The sequence below is a fragment of the Narcine bancroftii genome, chromosome 7 (assembly GCF_036971445.1).
Source record: "Narcine bancroftii isolate sNarBan1 chromosome 7, sNarBan1.hap1, whole genome shotgun sequence".
Taxonomy (NCBI): Eukaryota; Metazoa; Chordata; class Chondrichthyes; order Torpediniformes; family Narcinidae; genus Narcine; species Narcine bancroftii.
This window is the reverse complement of record NC_091475.1, coordinates 212,474,266-212,496,366: the sequence shown is the minus strand read 5'-3', so window position 1 is coordinate 212,496,366 and position 22,101 is coordinate 212,474,266. Positions and strand designations below refer to the sequence as shown.

The 22,101-nt window shown below is 43.1% G+C and overlaps 1 protein-coding gene across 1 annotated transcript in view; it reads left to right on the top strand.

Moving 5' to 3' along the window:
- Nucleotides 1–5,769: 5,769 nt before the first annotated feature.
- LOC138739678 (interleukin-1 receptor type 2-like) overlaps nucleotides 5,770–22,101 on the top strand; it is a 40,161-nt gene continuing 23,829 nt past the window's right edge. Inside the window, exons 1-3 of the mRNA XM_069892229.1 lie at nucleotides 5,770–5,995; nucleotides 7,467–7,559; nucleotides 14,569–14,628. Coding sequence (XP_069748330.1) covers nucleotides 5,965–5,995; nucleotides 7,467–7,559; nucleotides 14,569–14,628 — 184 coding nt within the window. The 5' untranslated portion in view covers nucleotides 5,770–5,964. The remainder of the gene's footprint in view (nucleotides 5,996–7,466; nucleotides 7,560–14,568; nucleotides 14,629–22,101) is intronic.

The window sequence follows — 22,101 nt, the reverse complement described above, 5'->3', positions numbered from 1 at the left end:
TGTATACGCTTATCTTTGTGAGGTTTTTCAGTTGGTTGTTTTTCCAGACTCTTTTGTGTAGTCTTCCAAAGGCGCTATTTGCCTTGGCGAGTCTATTGTCTATCTCATTGTCGATCCTTGCATCTGATGAAATGGTGCAGCCGAGATAGGTAAACTGGTTGACCGTTTTGAGTTTTGTGTTCCCGATGGAGATCCCAACAATGAAGACGCTGTTTACATCCGGTACCGCACGGATGGCAATCTCTTCAATCTGAGGCGCCTGCAAGCTCACACCAAGACACAAGAGAAACTTGTCCGTGAACTACTCTTTGCAGACGATGCCGCTTTAGTTGCCCATTCAGAGCCAGCTCTTCAGCGCTTGACGTCCTGCTTTGCGGAAACTGCCAAAATGTTTGGCCTGGAAGTCAGCCTGAAGAAAACTGAGGTCCTCCATCAGCCAGCTCCCCACCATGACTACCAGCCCCCCAACATCTCCATCGGGCACACAAAACATCCAATATTACCTTAACACCAAATGCCCCCCCCCTCTAAGTTTCCCCTTATCCCTTGCTGGGCAACCACCACTCCCCTTTCCATTTGGATTGCGAACCTGCTCGCAAGCATCAACTGATTTTGCAGTGACAGTTATTCTCTCCTGCCCCTGAAAAAACTTTTATTTTACCCATATAACAAAGTTCTCCCTTTTTCCCCCTTATTTCCTTTCTTCCCTTCTCTTTCCCTTCTTTAATTCTTTACTTATACATTGTTTTTACATCTTTATATATGTTTTATCGCCGTTCTTCATTCTTGTTACATCTCTTCATCTCTCCTTCTGTCCTGCAGGCGTTCTGCAAATTCTCGTGCTTCCTCTGGATCCGAGAACAGCCTGTTTTGCTCCCCAGGGATAAATATTTTAAGCACAGCTGGATGTCTTAACAAAAATTTATAACCTTTTTTCTATGGGATCGATTTTGCTGTATTAAACTCCTTCCTTATCTTTGAGTTCAAAACTTATGTCTGGGTAAAAAAAAAAACCTTGTATTCCAATGGTTCATTGTCTTCTCTAATTTTATTCCTTGTTCACTCCAGAATATTTTCTCTTGTCGTAGATCTCAAAAATTTTACTAAAACAGATCTTGGTTTTTGATGTGTCTGTGGTTTCGGAGCTAGTGCTCTGTGCACCCTTTCTATTTCCATTCCTTCCTGTATTTCTGTCATTCCCAGGACCTTCGGGATCCATCCTTTTATAAATTCCTTCATGTCTGTGCCTTCTTCTCCCTCCTTCAGGCCCGCTATTTTTATGTTGTTTCGTCTACTATAATTTTCCAACATATCAATTTTCTGAGATAACAACTCTTGTGTCTCTTTAATTTTTTTGTCACTTTCTTCCAATTTTCTTCTTAAGTCATTTACTTCCATTTCTACAGCCGTTTCTCGTTCTTCCACGTTTTCTACTCTTTTCCCTATTTCTGTCATGACCAGCTCTAATCTTTGCATTTTATCTTCTGTTCTTTTAATTTTTCTTTTAATTTCACTAAATTCTAATGACAACCATTCTTATAGGAACATAGGAAGTAGGAACAGGAGTCGGCCAAAAATGGCCCATCGAGCCTGCTCCGCCATTCAATACGATCATGGCTGATCTAATTTATGACCTAACTCCACCTACCTGCCTTCTTATAATGCTCTCATTTGTTCTTGGGAAAAAAAGCTTTATCTATATTCTGTCCAACAGTTTTACTTTCTTTCTCTCTGTGAAGATCTTGGTCTTCTTCCTCTTCTTCTGTGTCTGTGTCTCTTCTATTTTTCCTGATGAGCTGCTTGCATCTCTTTGTCAGGCCTCCTCTTGCTGGGTCTTTTGCTGCTGGTCCTCCCCTCCTGGGCTGCTCGTCTGTCAGACCTCCTGTCGTTGATCCTCTTTTCGGTCACCCCTCCGCCTTTCTCCCTTGTCTGTTTCCTCGCTCCCTCCTCTGCTGCCTTCCTTGTCCTCCAGCTGAGTGCCCTGGTGTCGGGCGTCCCTCAGCTGTTCGTGCTGTGGCTGCCCGCTCCTCTGCTGAGCCCCCCCTCCCGTCGGTTTTAATTGCACAGTTGCGCACTTTTTGGCTCCGAGAGCCATTTTTGAAGTCCACTGGCTGGGAGGTTGTGACTCCACATGGCAGGCACTAATCTAGGGGATCGGGTGCTCCTCGCCACCACAGTGCCCTGTCCCTTCATGCAGGTAAGGCCTTCTTCTTTCTTCTCCGGCGACTTCTCTACTTTTTTTTTTGGTTGTTTTTACTTTCTCCTTCTTGGGCGCCATCTTCTTTCTCTTCTCTGTCATTTTATCTTCTATTTCTTATTTCTGTTGTGCTTTGTCTTTTCTTAACTTTTTTCCTATTTTTCTGGAGAGGGCTGGTTTTCCCGACCGGCCTCCACTCCATCACATGACTCCTCTCCCCTCTACCAATCTTAAGAAAATGTCTTTTATGAACTTTTCATAATTAGAGTTGGGAGAATTCATGTTTTCCAGGGTCCAGGATTCTGAATATATCTGGCAGTCCACCATTACAAATCTTCCTGTTCTGTCTGTGATCACATTCGGCACTCTCACCGGAACACATTTCCCTATCAGAATGGCTGCCCTCCTTGCCTTAGAGCTGACCGAGGAGTCTATTACCTGGCCCACCCATCCCCTTTTTAGTTTTTGGTGTTCCTGCTCCGTTAAATGTGTTTCTTGGAGAAAGGCCAGATCCGCTCCCTTTTTTTTTAATGCGCCAAGACTCTTTTCCTCTTCACCGTCCTTTCAGCCTATTAAAACTAATGTACTTTATACTCTTAGCCATTGCCCCAGAGACTCTCAGACCATACCCCCATACATCCATTGCCCATATCCATGCTTCATCCAACCTATTTCCTTGAGCCGTCTCCTCCAGCCCACTGGGTCTGCCACAGACCTTGGGAAAATAAAACAGAAACAGGGACCACGAACCCAAAAAGGACAAATAAGAAAATAAATTCAACAAAAAAAGGAAAAAGGTGAAGGTAACACAAAAAACTACAACACCAACCCCATACCATACTCCCTTCTCCTATCCCCCCCTCATCCTTCCTCCCCCCCCCCATGACTGCTTCTCCCATGCTGTCGCCATTTCCCCTCATTACTTGGCCTCTCCCTTCCATCTTCCTCCCCTACCTCCCACCCCAGAGCTCTCCGTTCCCTTTTTCCCTTCTCGTTTTACAGGCATCTTTATAAACCCAATATTTATCCATTTTTACAGCAAGATCCTTAACATTCTACCGTGGTTATTTACAATGTTGTACATTAGTTTCCATTCTTACTCTTGCTCTTCTTCCCTCCGCTCCACTCACCCCACCCCCCAACTCCTGCTAATACCAGGAGGCTGGATATCTCAGGCTGGGCTCATACCCTTTCTGCATCTCCAGCCTTTTGACTGGCTCGAACTCCTTTCTGTGCTTTAAAGGCACTGCACTGATGTCAGGTTATACCCTTCAATTTCCATCGGTTCCCCCCCCCTCCCCCACATCGGCTGCCACTAGTCCTAATCTTTTTTCCCTGTCCTGGTAATGCAGCAACTTCACCAGGACTAAACAGGGTTTCGAAATGGGTGACCAGTGCACCCTCTCCACTTTCACCCTATCCCCCAATATATCTTTACCCAGGACGTCAGGGAAGAATTCTGGACTATTTCCCCTCAGTGTCCTCCTTCAGTCCCACTATTTTAGTTCTTTCTGCCCCTCCTTTTCTAGGGCATCCAACTTGTCCCTCTCATTTTATAACCTTTCCCTCCTCCAACCCGCCGTCACCCTCCCAGACAGTCCCCCCCCCCACGGATTTCTCCAACTTCGGCTAATTCTCCCAAGGCCTCTGTCATCTCTTTAAAGTCTTTCATGGAAGGTTCCAAGCCCCCTCCCTCTCCCCTTTCCTCCCCTGCTCTGCCTGTGGCATTGGGCCTCCTTGTCGGCCGATCTCCTCCTCCTCATCTGAGCCGCTCCCTGTGTTGCTGTCCCTTACCAGAGCATCCAGCTCCTTTTCTACCCTATTAATTCTTTCCTCACTTTCTCCCACCCTGTCCTCAACTTCTGACCTTCTACCTGTTGATCCTGAGAGGGGTCCCTGCATTTTATCTAATTATTTTCCCCTGTGTCCTGGGCTCTTTTACCCACAGCCTGAAAGAGCCTATCCTCCAAGAGGCCGAGGGCCTCCAGTACATCTCTCGAAGGGGGCTCTGAGTCCATCCCCTCCCTCACTGATAAGAACTCCAGGCCTCCTGAGGTATTGTCCTCCAGCGCTGCCAACGTGGTCCTCCTCCTCGTCATCACTCGTACACTTCAAGCCCCTTGACCCGACAGACTCACTGCCTCCCCGTTCAGCTCCTCTCCTGCATTTCCCAGCCCTGCAGAGTGGACTCCATGGGTTGGGAGACATCCTCCACAGTGGGGCATGAGGCAGCCCCACCATTTTCTTCACCACAAGGTACCTCAGCTCAGTCTCCTGGCTTCAGGGCCGATTCTTTACCACTCTTGTTTGTGGTTTTTATTTTTCTTTGTCATTCATCTGTTCTTGATATCTTTCCACGTCACTAGTGAGTATTTTGGTTACTGTTTAGATAATTTTTCCGGGTTTTTTTTTTCCTTATGGATCTGGGAGCGCTGGGGTTCTACATCCTATCACTCTCCTCGCATCATGTGACACCCTACCAGCCCCCATCTTGACAACATTTTCACCTTCACCTTCTTGGGGGGGTGGGGAGTAGCCCCGTTTGTGGTGCCCCGCACTGGCCCGTTGCTCCCCAGAGTCTGCAACCGCTCATGGTACACTGCTGAGCACAGACCCTGTGGTTCCAGGATTGTAGAAACTGTATGACCTCTGCATGGGAAATGAAAATGAGAAACACTCTCAAAATGACACTCATGTTCTGTGGTTTGATTATGTGTCAGAGCAGAGTTGCTGGGTTATACGGTTCTGACGGAAAGGGACTCAAAACTGCAAGCAGGTGCTGAGGAACTATGACTAGGTTAGAATGAAACTTTAATTTTTTAATGTAGTCAGTAGAAATACGGAAGAAACTGACTAAACTTGACTGCTTCATAGGGAAGGGAGGGGGTGCGGGGGGAATTCCCCAAAACATTGAATATCCCATTTCAATTCCACGTCCCATCGCCTCACTGACATGTCTGTCCATGGTCTCATGCAAGGCCAGACTGCGATCACCTGCAAATCGGAGGACAAAATCTCATCTTCCAACTGGGCCCCCTCCACTGGATGGCATTAACATCAACTTCTCTGGGTTTTGTTTAAAACCCCCCCTCCCCCGGCTCCCCACTCAACACTTCTTCCCCCATTGCCTTCCCCTAGCTCTTTTTCTCCCATTTTTCTCTGTCTCCTCTCACAGACATAATTCTCCCCTCTCCCCTTATCATCCAATTAACACCTTCTGTTGGTCTGGATTGCACTGTCCAAATTCTGAGACTTTTTGAGATTTCCTGTTTCTGGCTCATTCAGATCCGAGACGTCAGTAATATATCTTTATCTTCTACGGATGATGCAAAACCAGCTGACTTCCTCCAGCATTTCACTACAATCACAGCATCTGCAGACTCTCATGTTTCGTCCATAAACCTTTTTTTCGACATACAGCACAGTAACAGGGCATTCGGCCCACAAGCCAAATAGCCGACAGCCCGGGTGCATTTTGAACAGTGGGAGTCCCCGGAGAAAACCCACGCAGACATAGGGAGATCCTCGTCATACACAGTGCAGGATTCGAACCCAGGTCCCAATCGCCAACCGTTCACCCACAGAGCAGAGCCTTAAGGGAGTTGGATTTGAGTGAGTCAGAATCAGTGGTCATGTTGCAGCAACAGGATAAACAAATGCATCCGGAAATATAAAATGGGGACTTGCCATGTAGATAAAAGAGGAGCTTTCTGCACTTAGATAAAGTTAGACACGTCGGCTGCGTGAAGAAGGAATTGAAATAAACGATGACTTACATCAACAGGAATCCTTGGACTGGTGAGAATGAACTTGGGCTTTGGCAAATAAGTAGGGAGGTCCCTGCTGGGGAGAAGGGACTTCAGAAAGAAGCCGATGAAAGGTGTTGAAGAAGAATCTGACACAGGTGGGGTAGAGGAACAGCAAACTCAGAAAAGTGACTTCAAATCCCAGCAAGGGAGAACTTTTCAACATTGATTCTTTTTTTTTGTGCCTGTCTAGACATCAAGATCTGATTGCCCCTGAGAAGGTGGAGGGAGGGGTGGGGAAGGTGGCGAACCAGCTTCTTGAGCCCGGTGCTTGTGAAGTGGTGGTCCTGTGGTTTAGACCCCAGTGACTGTGAACAAGCAGCAATAGATTTCAGGATCGTTTAGGACCTGGAGGGAAACCTGCAGGCAGTGGTGTTCCCCTGCACCCACTGCCCTCATCCTTCTTTTTTTTTAAATTTTTTATTTTTCACACCATAAATCACATTAGCCATGATATACACTTTTTCTTTTTCACACATATACAGTGACTTTTTCTCCCCCCCCCTCCCTCCTCCCAAGACACCCCCCCCACCCCCCCCCCATCCATTTTAGGTATACAATCTAGGTTGCATTAAACCAGTCAGACAACCTTCTTGATGAGGAGGCAGGGAGTGGACGGGATGGGGATGGAGAGGGGTTTTTTTTCCCTCAAGCATTGGAGGCTGAGGGGATACCTGAGAGATGTATAAAATCATGTCAGACATTGATGGGGTGGGCAGCCAGAATCTGTTGGCAGGGTAAAAGTGTCACACGTGAGAACATGTTTGAGGTGTGGGGAAGGTGGGACAAACTTAAGAGATGAGGAGGGCAAGTTTTATTAACTGCTGGGGGGGGGGGGGTTAGTGGTGAAAGCAGATGCAATAGTGATGTGTTTAAGACTTTGAGATAGACCCATGAATAGGAAGGTGGGAAATTTGGGTTTAATTAAACATGTTTAGTGCTCATATGTGCACAAGTTCCATTTTATCTTCTATCGGAGGCATTTCTTCAGCCAGAGGGCAGTGAATCTGTGGAATTTGTTCCTACAGGTGGTTGTGGAGGCCGGATCATTGGGTGTATTTAAGGCAGAGATTGACAGGTTCTTGATTAACCAGGGCATCAAAGGTTATGGGGAGAAGGCCGGGCAGGGGAGCTGAGTGGGGAAAATGGATTGGCTCGTGATTGAATAGCAGGATGGACTCGATGGGCTGAATGGCCGGTGCCTTATGATTTGGTGCTGGGCCCACCATATGATTTGGATGAACCTTTCATGACACAAATAGCAAGTTTGTGGATGACAGTAACGTATTGCAGAGAGTGAAGATGGTTGTCAAAGGTATGTCTGCTCAGAGCTCCCCCTGAGTCCCTGCAGCACTCGGTTCACTCCAGAGCTCAGGCATGACAGATATGTGTGAAAATGCTTCTGATCGGTTCAAGTTGTCGGGGTCACTGACTGTGAGCATGTTTCTGTTCTTTGCTGTCAGGTCTTGGCGTGAACCGGGCCAACACTTTGCTACTGTTGCTGCTCATCCACAGCCTCACTTCAGTGGCCCAGATGGACAGAATGAAAGACCAAGGTGGGTGTGGCATGGAAAAATGGGCCAAAGGGCCTGTTTCTGCTGTATAACTCAGACTATAACAGCACAGGCTGGAAGCACTCAGCAGACTGAGCAGCGTGAAACAGTCACCATCACAGGTTGGAGGCCTGAACACAAGCAGAGGCTGTTTGGCCCCTTCTGTCCATTCTATCATTTTATGAGCTCATGGGAGATCCCATGGCCCAATTGCAGTTGGTGCAGCAGGCGGAGGCCCTGCCTCGTAGATCCAGAGTCCTGGATGGGAGTTCAATCCCCATCTCCGCCACTGTCCCCATAACCTTTGGGGAGAGGAGGAATGGAAGAGAGTCAGTGGAATAGCCCTGGCCTGATGCTGGAGTGAGGGAAGGAGGGAGAGGTTTCCTCCAGCTGTCTGGTTATGTGCCCAGGGTGTTGGGTGCCCCATGACAAGGGTGGCCACATCCGGCTCTTTGACGTGTAATGTGCGGCTCGTAGAAATATGTTGGCCGAGACAAGAATCGTACGAGCTGGTGCTCACAGTGGTAGAGTTAGTGAATGTGGCTTGCGATCACATGATTGTGGTGTGTGTTGCTATGTTGTGAGCAGTGGAATTATCAGTGTTAGTGTGATCCAGACTGTCCACCCTCCAGAGCTCCCAACACCCCAACCATGGACTCTCATCTGGGCCCCAGCCACCTACCCATCTCCTGATGCCTCGAATAACATAGGAACTTACCGCAGTCAATAGTGTGCATGTAAAAGTCGACTCTCTAAATTTTACCCAATAAATTGGCCCACAAAATTCGACTATAGCACAAGTAAATACAATGTGTGTATGTTTTGATTATTTTTTTTTAAATTTTTTATTTTTCACACCATAAACCACATTAACCATGATACATACATTTTCCTTTTCAAATATATACAGTGTCATTTTCCCCCCCCTCCCTCCTCCCATCCCACCCTCCCTACCTCCCCCCTCCCGTCCATTTAAAGTACGAAATCTAGGATACATTAAACCAGTCAAACAATGTTGTCATTCAATAAAAATAAACAAGAAATTCCACTGAGTCAATTCTTTTCATTCCTTCTCCTTTCGTTAATTTAGGTAGTGAATGTCCCCGGTAGGTTTTCGCTATTGTGTTTCATGTAAGGCTCCCATATTTGTTCAAATATTTCAGTATTATTTCTTAAACTATATGTTATTTTTTCTAATGGAATACATTTATTCATTTCTATATACCATTGTTGAATTCTCAAATTTTCTTCCGATTTCCAGGTTGACATAATACATTTTTTTGCTACGGCTAGAGCTATCTTAACAAATCTTTTTTGTGCATCCTCCAAATCAATTCCAAATTCTTTGTTTTTTATGTTACTTAGGAGGAAGATCTCTGGATTCTTTGGTATATTGTTTTCTGTAATTTTATTTAATATTTGGTTTAGATCTTCCCAAAATTTTTCTACTTTCTCACATGTGCAGATTGCATGAATTGTTGTTCCCATTTCTTTTTTACATCGAAAACATCTATCAGATAATGTTGGGTCCCATTTATTTAACTTTTGAGGTGTAATGTATAGCCTGTGTATCCAGTTATATTGTATCATACGTAAACTCGTATTTATTGTATTTCTCATTGTTCCAGAGCATAACTTCTCCCATGTTTCCTTCTTTATCTTTATATTTAAATCTTGTTCCCATTTTTGGTTAGTTTTACCATTTGTTTCCTCATTCTCCTTTTCTTGCAGTTTAATATACATATTTGTTATAAATTTTTTGATTGTCATTGTGTCTGTAATCACATATTCAAAGTTACTTGCCTCTGGTAACCTCAGACTGCTTTCTAATTTGTCCTTCAAGTAGGATCTCAATTGGTAATATGCCAGCACTGTATCTTGAGTTATATTGTATTTATCTTTCATTTGTTCAAAGGATAATAATCTATTTCCTGAAAAATAATTTTCTATTCTTTTGATCCCTTTTTTCTCCCATTCTCTAAAGGAAAGGTTATCTATTGTAAAAGGGAGTAACTTATTTTGAGTCAATATTAGTTTTGGTAATTGGTAATTTGTTTTATTCCTTTCTACATGAATCTTTTTCCAAATATTGAGTAGATGATGTAATACTGGAGAACTCCTACGTTGTACCAATTTTTCATCCCATTTATATAATCTGTGTTCAGGTATCTTTTCCCCTATTTTATCTAATTCTAATCTAGTCCAATCTGGCTTTTCCCTTGTTTGATAAAAATCTGATAGGTATCTTAATTGTGCGGCTCTATAATAATTTTTAAAGTTTGGCAGTTGGAAGCCTCCTTGTTTATACCATTCTGTTAATTTATCTAGTGCTATCCTCGGTTTTCCCCCTTTCCATAAAAATTTCCTTATTATTTTCTTTAACTCCTTGAAGAATTTCTCTGTCAGGTGTATTGGCAATGCGTGAAAAAGGTATAATATCCTTGGAAAAATGTTCATTTTAATACAGTTTATCCTTCCTATCAGTGTTAGTGGTAGCTCTTTCCAATGCTCTAAATCGTCCTGTAATTTTTTCATTAGTGGACAATAATTGAGTTTATATAGTTGGCCGAGATTTTTATTTATTTGTATACCTAGGTATCTTATTGCTTGCATTTGCCATCTGAATGGTGATTCCTTCTTAAATTTTGAGAAATCCGCATTATTCATAGGCATTGCTTCACTTTTATTTACGTTAATCTTGTAACCCGAAGCTTCTCCATATTCATTCAATTTCTTATATAATTCTTTTATTGATAGTTCTGGTTCTGTTAAGTATACTATAACATCATCCGCAAATAAACTGATTTTATATTCCTTGTCTTTTATTTTTATCCCTTTTATATTATTTTCTGTTCTTATCAATTCTGCTAGTGGTTCTATAGCTAACGTGAACAATAAAGGTGATAGTGGGCATCCCTGCCGTGTTGACCTGCTTAAGTTAAATTGCTTTGATATATATCGATTTACTGTCACTTTCGCCAATGGTCCCTTATATAATGCTTTAATCCAATTAATATACTTCTCTGGTAAACTGAATTTTTGCAATACTTTGAATAAATAATTCCATTCTACTCTGTCAAAGGCCTTCTCTGCGTCTAAAGCAACTGCTACTGTTGGCGCTTTACTCCCTTCTACTGCATGAATTAAGTTAATAAATTTACAAATATTGTCTGTTGAGCGTCTTTTTTTAATAAATCCAGTTTGGACTAGATTTACCATTTTCGGTACATACTCTGCTAATCTGTTTGCCAATAGTTTAGCTATTATCTTATAATCTGTGTTAAGTAAAGATATTGGTCTATCTGACGCTGGTGCGAGTTGATCTTTCCCTTGCTTTAGTATTACTGTAATTATTGCTGTTTTACATGAATCTGGTAAGCTTTGTGTTTTATCAATCTGGTTGATTACTTCCAGGAGGGGTGGAATTAATAAATCTTTAAATGTTTTATAGAATTCTATTGGGAATCCATCCTCTCCTGGTGTCTTATTATTTGGTAATTTTTTTATTATCTCTTGTATTTCTACTATTCCAAATGGTTCTGTTAATTTATTTTGTTCCTCTATTTGTAGTTTTGGTAGTTCAATTTTAGTTAGAAATTCATCTATTTTCCCTTCTTTCCCTTCGTTTTCAGTTTGGTATAATTGTTCATAGAATTCTCTAAAGTTTTCCTTGATCTCCGTTGGATTATATGTGATTTGTTTGTCTTTTTTCCTTGATTCCAATACCATTTTCTTAGCTTGTTCTGTCTTAAGCTGCCATGCTAGAATTTTGTGCGTTTTTTCCCCTAGTTCATAATATTTCTGTTTTGTCTTCATTATGTTCTTCTCCACCTTATATGTTTGTAGAGTTTCATATTTTATTTTTTTATCTGCCAATTCTCTTCTTTTAGTAATATCTTCCTTCATTGCTAATTCTTTTTCTATATTTACTATTTCCCTTTCCAACTGCTCTGTTTCCTGATTATAGTCCTTCTTCATCTTGGTTACATAACTTATTATTTGCCCTCTAATGAATGCTTTCATTGCATCCCATAGTATAAACTTATCTTCCACTGATTCTGTATTTATTTCAAAATACATTTTTATTTGTTTTTCAATAAATTCTCTAAAATCCTGCCTTTTGAGTAACATGGAGTTTAATCTCCATCTATACATTCTTGGAGGGATGTGATCTAACTCTATTGTCAATATCAAGGGTGAATGGTCCGATAATATTCTAGCTTTATATTCTGTTTTTCTTACTCTATCTTGCATACGAGCTGATAACAAAAATAGGTCTATTCTTGAGTATGTTTTTTGTCTACCCGAGTAATATGAATATTCCTTTTCTTTTGGGTGTTGTTTCCTCCATATATCCAAAAGTTGCATTTCTTCCATCGATTTAATTATAAATTTGGTTACTTTGTTCTTTCTGTTAATTTTTTCCCCAGTTTTATCCATATTTGAATCCAAATTCAGGTTGAAATCCCCTCCTATTAATATGTTCCCTTGTGTATCTGCTATCTTCAAAAAAATATCTTGCATAAACTTTTGATCTTCTTCGTTAGGTGAATATACATTGAGTAGATTCCAAAACTCCGAATATATCTGACATTTTATCATTACATATCTCCCTGCTGGATCTATTATTTCCTCTTCTATTTTAATTGGCACATTTTTACTAATTAATATAGCCACTCCTCTTGCTTTTGAATTATACGACGCTGCTGTTACGTGTCCTACCCAATCTCTCTTTAATTTCTTGTGCTCCAATTCAGTTAAATGTGTTTCTTGCACAAATGCTATATCAAATTTTTCTTTTTTCAGTAAATTTAGCAGTTTCTTCCTTTTAATTTGGTTATGAATTCCGTTAATATTTAAAGTCATATAGTTCAGTGTAGCCATTTCATACTTTGATTATCTTCCCTTTCCGTTTCTCCATCATCACCTTTCCTTCTCATCCATTTCTGCTTTCTTGTTTTGAACACTTTATAAGACAAAATTTCTAAAACATCAAACATTTTCCTTATTCTCCTATTTAAAACTTCTTTAGCCCCAATCCCCCCTTCCCCTCCTGAGTTGTCCTTTATCCCTTGTCGGACAACCACATCTCCCCTCTCCATTTGGATTTGCGAATTCACTCGCAAGCGTCAACTGATTTTGCAGTGACTGTAACTCCTCCCCACCCAGCCCCCCCCAGAAAAGATTTCAATTTTCATATGTAACAAAGGTCACTCTTTTAATTCCCTCCTTATTCCCTCTATTCCCTTTCCCTCCCTTATTAATTCTTGTCTATACTCTATATATTTTCCTCTAAATATGGATACATTCATGTATGTACACTATATATATATATATATATATATATATATATATATATATACACACATATACCCCTTTACACACATACATATAGATCGTGGTCATTTTTACTCTTATTACATGTCTTCATCTCTCTGCTTGTTTTGTAGTTGTTCTGGAAATTTCCTTGCTTCCTCTGGATCCGAGAATAGTCTGTTTTGTTGCCCTGGAATAATTATTTTAAGTACCGCTGGGTACCTTAACATAAATTTATATCCTTTTTTCCATAAGATCGTTTTCGCTGTATTGAACTCCTTCCTCTTCTTCAGGAGTTCAAAACTTATGTCTGGATAGAAAAAAAATTTTTGACCTTTATATTCCAGTGGCTTTTTGTCTTCCCTTACTTTCTTCATTGCTTTCTCCAATATATTTTCTCTTGTTGTATATCTTAAGAATTTTACTAAAATGGATCTTGGTTTTTGCTGCGGTTGTGGTTTCGGGGCTAATGTTCTATGTGCCCTCTCTATTTCCATTTCTTCCTGTAATTCTGGTCTTCCTAGGACACTGGGGATCCAATCTTTTATAAATTCTCTCATATTCTTGCCTTCTTCATCTTCCTTAAGGCCCACTATCTTTATATTATTTCTTCTATTATAGTTTTCTATTATATCTATCTTCTGAGCTAACAGCTCCTGTGCCTCTTTAGCTTTTTTATTAGATTCTTCTAATTTCTCTTTTAAGTCTTTTACTTCCATATCTACAAATATTTCTCGTTTTTCCATATTTTCCACTCTTTTTGCCAATTCTGATATGGCCACTTCCATTTTATTCATTCTTTCTTCGGCATTCATAATTCTTTTTATCTCATTAAATTCTTGTAATTGCCATTCTTTCACTGATTCCATATATTCTTTAAAAAAAGCTACATCCATTGTCTTGCCTTTCTCTTCTTCTTCACTTCTTTCTGTTCTTCTTCTTCTTCTCCCTCTGGGTTGACCATCTGTTGTTTCCTTGTTTTCTTTTCACCCTCTTCTTTCTTGTTGTCGTTATTGTCTGTGTTCTGCACCTGCTGCTGTGCTGCAGGTGTCTCTCTCAGGTGTGGAGATCGACTCCGCAGCTGTTCCCCCCTCCCGTTAGTGGGTTTTTTTTCATGCGCGACTCCTCGCGCATGCGCGGTTGCGCACTTTTACTCGGCTCTGCGAGCCATTTTTGTAGTCCCGAGCCCGGGACCTCCACTGACCTGAGGGAGCGGGCTTCTCTCTCCGCGGCGGGCCTCTTCGGACAGGTAAGGCCTTCACCTTCTTCTTCCGACATCTTTCCTTCTTCTTTTCTCCCGTTGTTTTTGGTTTTTCTTTCTTCGCTGCCATTTTGTTCACACTTTTACTTTCACTTTGTTTTGGTTTTTAAGTTTGTGCCTTTGTTTTTTCTCTATCTTTTTTTAACTTTTCTGGAGAGGGCTGGAGTTCCCCGACCGGCCACTACTCCATCACGTGACTCCTCCTTTTGATTATTGAAACAAATACAAATTAGTCATTTAAAAACTACACACATGAATAAATATTATGACATCCATGTAGTTCTTAATATACACAATTTTTGTAACAAAATGTGCATTAATATTTTTTCATGTCTTGCGGCTCTCAGACATCTGGAGTTTATCGTATGTGACTTACTGTATTTAGCCACCCCTGCTCTATGGCCTTCACTAACACAGCTTCTTGCATCTCTGCAGGGCGCAAGAGGCAGGTTCCGAGGATCATGGTACGAGCGAGAAAGGACAATGTCTTTCTTGGTGAGTAGATGGGGCTCCAGCCTGTGAAACCATGGAGATGGTTGGGGCAGGGCCAGTGCTGAAACATTTGCAACTGGAGATCTGGTTAGGAGGGGCTGAGGCATGGAACAGGAATTGGTTGGAGCTGATCGTGAAGGTCCACTAAAATTTAAGTCTGCAGGCAAGGCACTCTTTGGGTCAACAGACGTGGCCCGTCCTCCACACCTCCGCCCTGGCAGTTACCAAGGCAGCTTTCCAATTCATATGGGGGTCCAAAATGGATAGGGTCTCAAGGAGGTCGCCATACTAAAGGGCCAAGGGTGTACCCAACATGGCCCTCACCCTGATGACCACCTTTGAGTGTGGCTACATCATGCTGTGAGAGGAACTAAAGTACGAGGGCACGAAGTGCCACTAATGCGCTGACAGTTGCGAAGGATGGGCCCGGCCCTGTTATCCCACAACATCCCAGTCGGCTGGACATTGCTGCACTACCTATCCTTCGTGGAAACGTTTTTCCAGGACAACATCTTCGACCATGTTAGGTCTGCTTTGTTCATGAATGAGTGAGACAAACACCAGACTGAGTCGAAATCAGGGTTCTTTGTTCTTTATTACCGGATTGTAACACTTGCGACTAACAATGTTAGTCGGAGAATGCATTCTGCCGTTATCAGCAAAATGGTGATTTTTTATACCCTTGGATACATGCTTAGAACATCATCATATCATTACTTGTCCAATGACTAAAACTGTTGCTATCCTTTCCCTGCTAGCTTCCTGCCTCTCAATCCATCAATGTCTCTCTTATCTTGTAAGTACAAGGATGCATTCACATCTTGTTACAGCCCTGTACAGGGTAACTCCTTACACATTCCCATCTCATGATGTTTTACCTTACAATCCCTCCTTTGTCCTCTTTAGAGGACAATCTCGCCCTGACTATGCTACCACCGCGTTACATTAGTTCGCCTATTATTGCCAAGCTCTATACGGGTTCTGTTCACAGGGTAGTTCGGCTGGTGGGCGAGGGCTCCCCCAACCCTCCTTTGCGTACACCCCCCATCCGTCACCCTGATCCCATTGCCCGTTTACAAGTTTCATCCCATTTTCCCCCAAGCAAAAAACTAGCTAACCCCCCGTACATTAGTAAATTCCCAAGTTAACATATGGTCTACAATCTAATTCATAATACTTGTTCTACAATCTGATTAATAATGTTTGTGTTACAATCAATGTTATAATATTTGTTCTACAATCAAGGTTATAATATTTAGGTTACAAGCAAGGTTAAAATTATATGTGTAACAATCTAATTCACAATCCCTCCTTCCCATCACATTCCCCTTCAGACTCCAGATCGATCTCAGCAACTTTCTCCGCCTCCTGTAATGTGAGATAGTCTTGCTCCACAGCCTGCACAGCTTGATATTTCGGAGGCAGTTCATCACGGTCAGCAAAGGCTCTCTCTATGGTCCTCGTGACCAGCGTTCGAATGCATGGAATACAACAACAGCCACAAGTGATAAAAATTGATACAGAAATGAACAAACCCAGCAAAAGTTGTCCTAACAATGTGCTCCATCTCCCAAACACTCCCTGTAACCAGGATAAAACAGGATTGGAGACTCCAGACTGGGCTTTTAATTCTTTCGCCAATGCCCTAAGTTTCGTTAACCCTTTAGTGAGTGATCCATCTGGCCCTGTGTTATTAGAGATAGAAGTGCAGCATAGATCTCCAAACATAGCACACACTCCACCTTTCTCTGCCAGGACCATATCAATCGCTATCCTATTCTGAAGTGTCATAAGGGAAGTTTCTGACAGTTGTTGATGTATTGCCTCAACAACGTCCCTGGTCAAATTTGCAAGGCGCTGGACATTATAGTGAATAAGGTTGATCCTATTAACATTTTCATTTACAGTGATGGGAAAAATTGCACTAAAAACAGGAAAACTTTCAAACCCAGCTGCAATCTCATCGGCTAATTTAAATTCGTCCGGAATATTCCGGGCTTGGCCAATGGCATCAATCCATACCCCATCAGGGTTCCTTCCTCCCGGCCCCAAGAGTCCAACACTCCTCCTTTTTCTCCACAGCCAACTCTCTGTGTGGCGCAATTCTAGGGAATCCTCGTCTCCCTCCTGCCTTTTGACAATCAGCACTGGCGCATTAAGGGTTACTAGAGCACACCGACCATCCCAGTTAGCGGGGAGCCAGTTGTACAGCACTCTTCCTCCACAAAACCACCAAATATCCGCCCTAGCCTGGGTCAAGCAGGTTGCACTACTGCTATGTGAGAGATCAACATGAGTCCTGCACGAGTCGCTGGGCAGCCAACCCACATGGAAAACGTGCGCTGCTGTGTTGTTGTTGGCAAAACAAGTAACATTAGTTATGCCTGTGGATCTAAAGACAGGGGGAGCTACATTAGCCGGAGCTATGGGAAACGTCTGTTCCCATATCAGACACCTATTCAGTGGGTTGGATTCTGACATTAGGTTCAAGGCGCAGTCCATAGCATCTGTCTCCTCAAAAATTGATCTGCTCATCCGTAATAATGGCCTTCCTCGGGCACAGACCCAGCAGTTCCCATACCCTGCTTGGTCCGCATATTTACCCATCTGATCTATCCAGGAGTTTGACTCATCAATACCTGTCTCAATTGCTATCTTCTCTCCCCTGGTCATCTTCGTACTGTCGAATTTTCTCACTTCCCCCTCTTTCGAAGTGGGTTTAATTATGTCCTTTGTGTATGTTTGTAAGTCGAACCTCACCACTCCCCAAGGATATTTTCCATTAATAGACACTCCAATCATTAGATAGAAGAGGTCTCCGACACCATGTTCTCTCCCTGTGCCCCCCTCGCATGTCTTAGAGCTCCATCCCTTCATATTCCACGGGTTGCGCAGCCCCGCCTTTACTGTCAAAATCAGGGGATTCTCTCCTTTCATTGAATAGGTCACAGCACCACGTATCAGGGAGATTTTAGTGAAAAAATTATAATAAGGTTTGCTGGACCCTTTGTTAAGGGGTTTTCTTATCCATCTAGTGTCGGGTCCTGTCCACCACCAAACCTCACCCCAAGACGGACAGACATGTAGACCCCATTTAGGATATCCTATTTTAAAGGCACACATGTAAATATCATATCCTCTCCAGGACGCCTCATTCTTACCACACGCTATTATACTGCATAGATCGAACTGGAAGGTGTTATCCCTGTCTTTGTCTACCTTTAGAATAACTTTGGCCCCGCAGGAATCCGAGCTATTCTGCTGACTTATCTGGCATCCCATTAGTAGTACTGCCCATAGGGCCCCCGGTATCGTCTGCATGAGTCTCATCAATTCTATCAAGGCTGGCTACGTGCTGTTTTGCCTTGGAACAGTAGGCAAAATGATGCCAATTATGATCCCCTGGTTTGTCAATTCTTACCGACCTATCTGTTACGGCGGTAACAGTGTATGGTCCAGACCACCTAAATTCAGTCCAATGTACTTTACCTGGTTTACGGATATACACCAGGTCTCCCTCCTTTACTGGAACTCCTTCGGTGTCCGGGTTCTCCTTACTAGCATTCACCTGTTGTGAAACTAAAGCAACCATATTACCCAGCATCTGCATATAATGATCTAGTTCCACTTCCCTTTCTTTCCACAACTTAACCCATGCTGGATCAGTCTTTGGACCGGGCATGGGTCGACCCGTTAGAATCTCATGCGGTGACAGGAAGGTATCTTTGGCCTTTTCTTGTCGCATAGACATCAGTACTAATGGCAATGCCTCAACCCAATTCAACCTGGTCCCCCCTAAAACTTTCCCTAATTTAGATTTTATCGTTCTGTTTGCCCTTTCTACTAACCCCTGGCTCTCAGGCCTATAGACACTACCAAAATGGTGTTTGATCCCTAGGTATTCTTCAACCTGTCGGATCAGCTCATTCTTAAAATGAGACCCATTATCAGAGCATATCCTGCTGGGGACTCCATAGCGGGGTATTAACTCTCGCGTTAGCCAGCCTATTACACTATCCGCATCTTCTTTCTTTGTTGGAATAGCCTCCATCCATCGTGAGAACCTATCTACTGCCACTAAAAGATATCGGTAACCCTCCTTTGTCCTAAGGTCAGTACCCATATCTGTATAGTCAATATAGATCTCTTTCCACGGGGGTGTCAGTACTGGAAATCGTAAAAGCGGGTGGGGTAAGGTGATCCTTTGGTTATGCCCGTTGCAGATAGTACATTCAGCTCTAAAGTTGTCAATGTGCTCGCGTAAGTGGGGATTCCACCAATGTTGTTTAAGCGTATTATAAGTTTTGGTGGCGCTAATGTGAGTCGGCCCATGTGCTTCTTCAAATAATAGCGGGAGTAATTGACGAGGGGCAACTATCGTACCTATAGGGGAGCGCCAAACATGTACTGTCTGATTTTCATAGCTGATCTCCTGTCGAGTGGCACCGCGTTTCATCCATTCCTCTTTCTCACTTGGGCTAGCTTTTTCCTGTATTTCTATTAGGTGCTCAATATTCGGTGGGGGTCCCTCTCCCTTCTCATCTGTGTAGTCAATCAATCTGCTACAAGTCTCCTTAGTTTCAGATTCATTTTTTTTTGTTATGGGACCTCAAAATCATCCCCTGTATATGTTCATGATAACCAGTAACCTGTTTGGCTGCCCTGTCAGCCGCCGTGTTTCCCTTCCCTTCCTTTGTGTTATCGGGGGAATGGCCCGCCACCTTAATTAGGCTCAGAGCCCGGGGAAGCATGACCGCCCTGACCAGTCTCCGTAAAACCAGATCATGACGGACGTTTTGTCCGGCAGCAGTCCGAAAATCCCTTCTTAGCCAGCCTGGTGCTTCAATATGTACTGCACTCCAAGCATATGCAGAGTCAGTATAAATATTAACTGTTTTACCTTCGCTAAGCTCCAATCCTCGTATGAGCCCTATCACTTCTGCTAACTGAGCTGATGCCGGTTGGGGAATGATAGAGGACTCTACTAGATAGGGTGCCTCATCCTCCCATCCTACCACTGCATAACCTGCCACATTACCCTCAGAATTTTTATGGCAACTTCCATCTGTAAATAACTCCCAGTCCACCTCCTCCATGGGTTCCTCAAATAGCTTTTCCCTCAGCTTGGAATCTACCTTGACTCTTGCTACACAGTCATGCGTCTCCATAAACCCCGAGTTCAATCCTCTAGCCATGTTGGAATAGTTGTCCCTGGGTGACCTGAAGGTGATGTGAGGACCCTTAAGGGCGTCCTCCATCTTAATGGATCTGTTGGCCGAAAAGCTGAAAGCATTAGACATTAAAAGGGCTGAGACACTGTGGTCTGTATTAACAACTAGGGGATGACAGAGAACAATATGCGCGGTTTTTTGTATCGTACTAGCTACTGCTGCGAGGTAACGGAGACATGGGGCTTTTCCTCTCTCTACATTATCCAGTCTGCAACTATAGTAACTTAGTACTTTCCTTCTTCCTCTATCTCTCTGATACAGTACTGAGCTAACAATGCTCTCAGTTTCAGCCACGTCCAAGTAGAATTCTTTACTGTAATCTGGATTAGCCAGGCTGATCGTTCTTCCCAGTTCTTGTTTGACACGCAGAAAAACCGCTTCACGTTCTACATTCCACCTGACTGGTTCTTTAAGCCTCCGGTGACCTATCTCTGTGACCATTTCCCTCAGACCTTGGGTCAGACTCACATATCCTGGGACATATGTTCGACTATACCCGCAAAGCCCCAAGAATGCCAGCATGTCTTGTACTGTAGTAGGTTTTCGATATCCTAGTATCATTTCTCTATGTGCCTCAGACATGGCCGTACCGTTTTTACCCACGAGTCTTCCTAGGAAAGTTACCACCCTCCTTCCGATCTGACATTTCGACCTTTTTACTTTAAATCCAGCCTCGCCTAACCCCTTGAGTAAAACTGCTGTCCCTGTCAGGCACTCATGTGGCGTTTTCCCTGCTAATAGTAGGTCGTCTACATACTGAATCAGTGTAACATCTTCCGGGAGCTTTAATTTCATTAGGATTTCGCTAAGGGCCTGATTGAACAGTCCTGGACTGTCCTTATAACCCTGAGGTAATCTAGTGTATGTGTACCGATGTGCTTGGTAAGTGAAAGTGAACCAGTCTTGGCATTCCTCAGCTAATTTCAAGCAGAAGAATGCGTTTGCCAGATCAATGACAGTATAGTATTCGTGCTCCGGACTCAGAGCCCTAAGTGCTACATATGGGTCTGGGACTGGTCTCCCGATGGTCTTGGTAGCCAAGTTAATCTCCCGGAGGTCGTGTACCATCCTCCAGTCTTTTCTACCCGGTTTGGGAACAGGCATGATGGGCGTGTTCCACATACTGTCAGGTGCCGCCCTTAAAACCCCTGACTCCATTAACCCTTCTATCGTTCCTTTAATACCCTCCTCCTGACTGGGCGACAAGCGGTATTGTTTTCTCCATATTGGTTTCTGCCCGGGGTTGGCCAATTCTAGAAATACCTCTCCTTTTATTACTCCCACATCATAGGGCCCCGTTGTCCATATATGTGGACTCAGATTAGAAAGATATTTGTCTGAGTCTCTGTGATCAATATTTTCTCCTTCTATGGCTCGGTCTCTTTCTACTTTCTCATTCACTACCTGGTCCCATGCTTCAATATTCAGTCTGACAAATTTTCCTCCCTCCGAGGTGGAATATCCCGGGATTTCTGTCTGCCTGTATTCACACCCTATCGCTTCCTTTACCATCGGACCCAGCTGTCGAGCGTGATGATCTTTGGCAATACCCAAGGTCACATGAGGCACACTTTCCACTCCTAAGCAGAACCACTCCATTTGTTCTTCTGTCATGACAACCATAGCAGCTATTCCCTCCTTACCTACAAAGATAAATGGACAATGTATCGTTTCTGTCTTCCCTTCTTTTAGAGAGTCCCACCTCTCCTCATATTCCTGGTCCGGGTGGATGGTGTAGTTTAATGTAACATGCATAGGATCTAGTGGATAATGGTAATCCCCATACCGAGGAATACTGGCCCTCCACTCAAAAAACTGTTTAATCAGCCCTGGGCCTGGTTCATCATACAGTAGCCGACTCCAGAAAATACTAACCTCCACAGAGTCTTCTGAAGCGTTAGATGGGGTCATTACTATAAACTGTCCTCCCCTTCTTATTGTATCCCCTGGGTATGTTAACCGAAGGCCCTTCTCAGAACATTGTATGGTTATTCCTAGTTTGGTAAGAATGTCCCTTGCTAATAAATTAATGGGGCAATTTGGCACAACCAGGACAGGCGTTTTAACCCTTTGTCGTCCAAATGTCATGTCGATGTTATCTGTATAGGGCTGTGTTTCCCTTATCCCGGAGAATCCTATTGTAGATAATGTTTTGCCCGAAAATGTGCTCCCTGGGGGTTTTTTAATCACTGTCGTAACTGCTGCCCCTGTGTCAACCATAAATTCAATTTTTTCTCCATTTACC